Below are 3,018 nucleotides of genomic sequence, written 5' to 3'. Positions count from 1 at the left end.
AGAGAACTGAACCAGAGAACTGAACCAGAACTGAACCAGAGAACTGAACCAGAACTGAACCAGAACTGAACCAGAGAACTGAACCAGAACTGAACCAGAACCAGAACCAGAGAACTGAACCAGAACCAGTGAACTGAACCAGAACTGAACCAGAACCAGTGAACTGAACCAGAACCAGAGAACTGAACCAGAACCAGTGAACTGAACCAGAACCAGTGAACTGAACCAGAACTGAACCAGAACCAGTGAACTGAACCAGAACCAGAGAACTGAACCAGAACTGAACCAGAACCAGTGAACTAGCCTTGTTCAGAACCAACCTGGTTCTGGTTGTGTTCGCTGTCCGTGGTGCTGAATCAGGACTTCCTGATGTTGGACTCACCTGTAACCTCTGTCTTTCTGTCTTCAGGGCGGAGACGACCTGGACCCAAACTACGTGTTGAGCTCTCGGGTTCGGACCGGAAGGAGCATCCGTGGTTTCTGCCTGCCGCCGCACTGCAGCCGCGGCGAGCGCCGCGCCATCGAGCAGCTCTCCATCGAAGGTACAGCCGCAGCTCTGGCCCGGTTCTGGACGCTGACTGACTCTGGGCTGCTGCTGTGAACCAACAGCAATAATTCCAGTTATTTAGCCATCATAAGAAAACATTGTCATATTTTCACCATGCTATTAATTTATAAATGTCACAGTTTTGCTAACTAAATATTTAAGTAGCAAGCTAAACATTTAGCTTCAAATGAAATATTTATCAGAGATGCTAAATATCTAAATTGAAGCCATTTTGTTCTTTAGCTCGGAGATAAATATTTAGCTTATATGCAAATTCACGTGAAGATGACCAGAAGTGGACTACCAAAGTAAAAGCTGGGTCTTCCGAACTTATAAGATCCTGTTTTTAAATCGCTGTAGTCACTTTTTCATCAAAGTTTCTTTTCCTCTTTTAACATTTCAACTTAAACCAGAGGATGAGTCGTTTAAAGGCAATACAGACATTTAGCGACCAATCTGCAGAGGCTTCATCACTCAGCTTTTATTTTGATAGCTCAGCTTTTAATTTGAGCTAGGTAACATTAAATGTATTGCTAGCTCAGAGCTAAATTGTTAGCTTGCTCACTAAATATTTATGTAGTTCTCACGAAACATTTAGCTAGCCATGTCTTTAGCTGGCTAACTAGGCACAATATTTAGCTAGCTAGCCAATCAATATTTAGTTAGCTAGCCAATCAATATTTAGTTAGCTAGCTAAATATTTCTGTTAGCTAGCTAACTAAATATTTCGATTGAAACTTTTGACATTTATAAATGAATGAATAACAGTGAAAATGACTGAATAATTAATCTTATAAAAGCGGCAGCCTGCCGTTAAAATGGCTGCTTTGACTCGAAGGCTTCAGTTTCCGGCCCGGTTAACGGGTTACTAACTGTTTGACTAATTATCACTTAATAAAAGTCAGGTGTGAAGGTAAAGCTCAGGCTTCAGGTGTTTGGAGGAAGTGGGGCAGGTTAGTCACCAGATCAGAACCGTGTTGTTATGTAACGGAACCGAACCGGATGTGAAGGAGCAGCGCACCGTTAGCGTCACATTATGCTGCGTTCAGGGACAACCCGAGCATGCAGGGATTCTCTGAATCCTTCCGGGTTTATTTAGCTCCGTCTGAAGAGGATGAGTCTTTATTTATAGACTTCCCATCATGCCTCAGTGAGCGGGTTGGCCAACAGACCAAACCGTTACGTAACCGTGAGCGGAGCGTCGTCCTGCAGAGAAACTCCCAAACTAAGAGACTCTGCTGCCCCCTGCTGGCAGAAACCAGGACTGTTGAGATAAACATCTGCAGATAAAACGGAGACATCGGCTACTTTTGTTCAATCAATAAAAACAAATTCCAGTCGGTGATCTGGACATGAAATTAGCTCTTTAAATAAAACTAATCTGAAATTTAACTGACAAAACGCATTGATTCTGAGAAATGTTTTGAACCTTTTTGTTTTTTAAATGTAATGTGCTTTTGTTTAATTTTTTTTCTTAAACTTTATGGCCCTAATTTAGTTCCATACAATAAAGTTTCCAAAAAAAGAAGTGAAACTGATAAATGTGTGAAACGATTTTTAAGTTTCAGTCTTTTTTTTTTTTTTTTTACAAACTTTTCAGCCCTAATTTAGCTCCTTATGATGAAGTTTGCAAAAAAGGAACTTAAAGAAAACAAAATTGACCTTGAAAGTCACTTTTTTAGTTAATTTTTTTTACAAACTTTTGGCCCTAATTTAGCTCCATAGGGTTTGCTGAAAAAAATCCATTGAACTTGAGAAGTGATTTCAAACTTTTTTCAATTTTATTTTTTCAAAGTCCTTATGGCCCTAATTTAGCTCCATACACAATTAAAACCGTAAGACGACATTTCTAAGAAGCTGACTGTGCAAACATATTAATAGAAACATTATATAAAGCTTAGTGGAAGGAAAAACTGTTCTGCATTTCATTTGGAAATCAGAATTTCAGAGTCTAGAGAACCAGAATTATTTGATGTTTCTTTAAAATACAAAATGGCCGCAGCGTTGACGTGCGACCCAAATACTCAACCGTCTGACTGCAGCCACTCGGTGGCACCAGGCCGCCAACCGGTCGGTTCTGACCCGGTTTCTCTCTGCCCGCAGCTCTGGACTCTCTGGAAGGAGACCTGAAGGGGAAATACTACGCCCTGAAGAACATGACTGAGGAGGAGCAACAGCAGCTGATCGATGACCACTTCCTGTTTGACAAGCCCGTTTCTCCTCTGCTGCTGGCGTCTGGGATGGCGCGCGACTGGCCCGACGCACGCGGCATCTGGTCAGTATGTTCCCGACACGCTCAGCCATTAGCGCGTTAGCTCAGCCATTAGCACGTTAGCTCCGCTATTAGCACATTAGCTCAGCCATTAGCACATTAGCTCAGCCATTAGTACATTAGCTCAGCCATTAGTACGTTAGCTCAGCCATTAGCACGTTAGGTCACCTACTAGCACATTAGCTCAGCTATTAGCACG

The 3,018-nt window shown here is 42.0% G+C and overlaps 1 protein-coding gene across 2 annotated transcripts in view; it reads left to right on the top strand.

Annotated features, from left to right (window-relative positions):
- The window catches only part of LOC103457118 (creatine kinase B-type), a 13,219-nt gene that overhangs the window by 6,626 nt on the left and 3,575 nt on the right, over positions 1–3,018 (top strand). For both annotated transcript variants that reach the window (XM_017302257.1, XM_008397067.2), the window contains 2 exons: positions 410–542; positions 2,651–2,822. In XM_017302257.1, coding sequence (XP_017157746.1) covers positions 410–542; positions 2,651–2,822 — 305 coding nt within the window. The remainder of the gene's footprint in view (positions 1–409; positions 543–2,650; positions 2,823–3,018) is intronic.

Source organism: Poecilia reticulata, linkage group LG21 (assembly GCF_000633615.1).
Source record: "Poecilia reticulata strain Guanapo linkage group LG21, Guppy_female_1.0+MT, whole genome shotgun sequence".
Lineage (NCBI taxonomy): Eukaryota > Metazoa > Chordata > Actinopteri > Cyprinodontiformes > Poeciliidae > Poecilia > Poecilia reticulata.
This window is presented reverse-complemented; position numbering and strand designations above follow the sequence as displayed.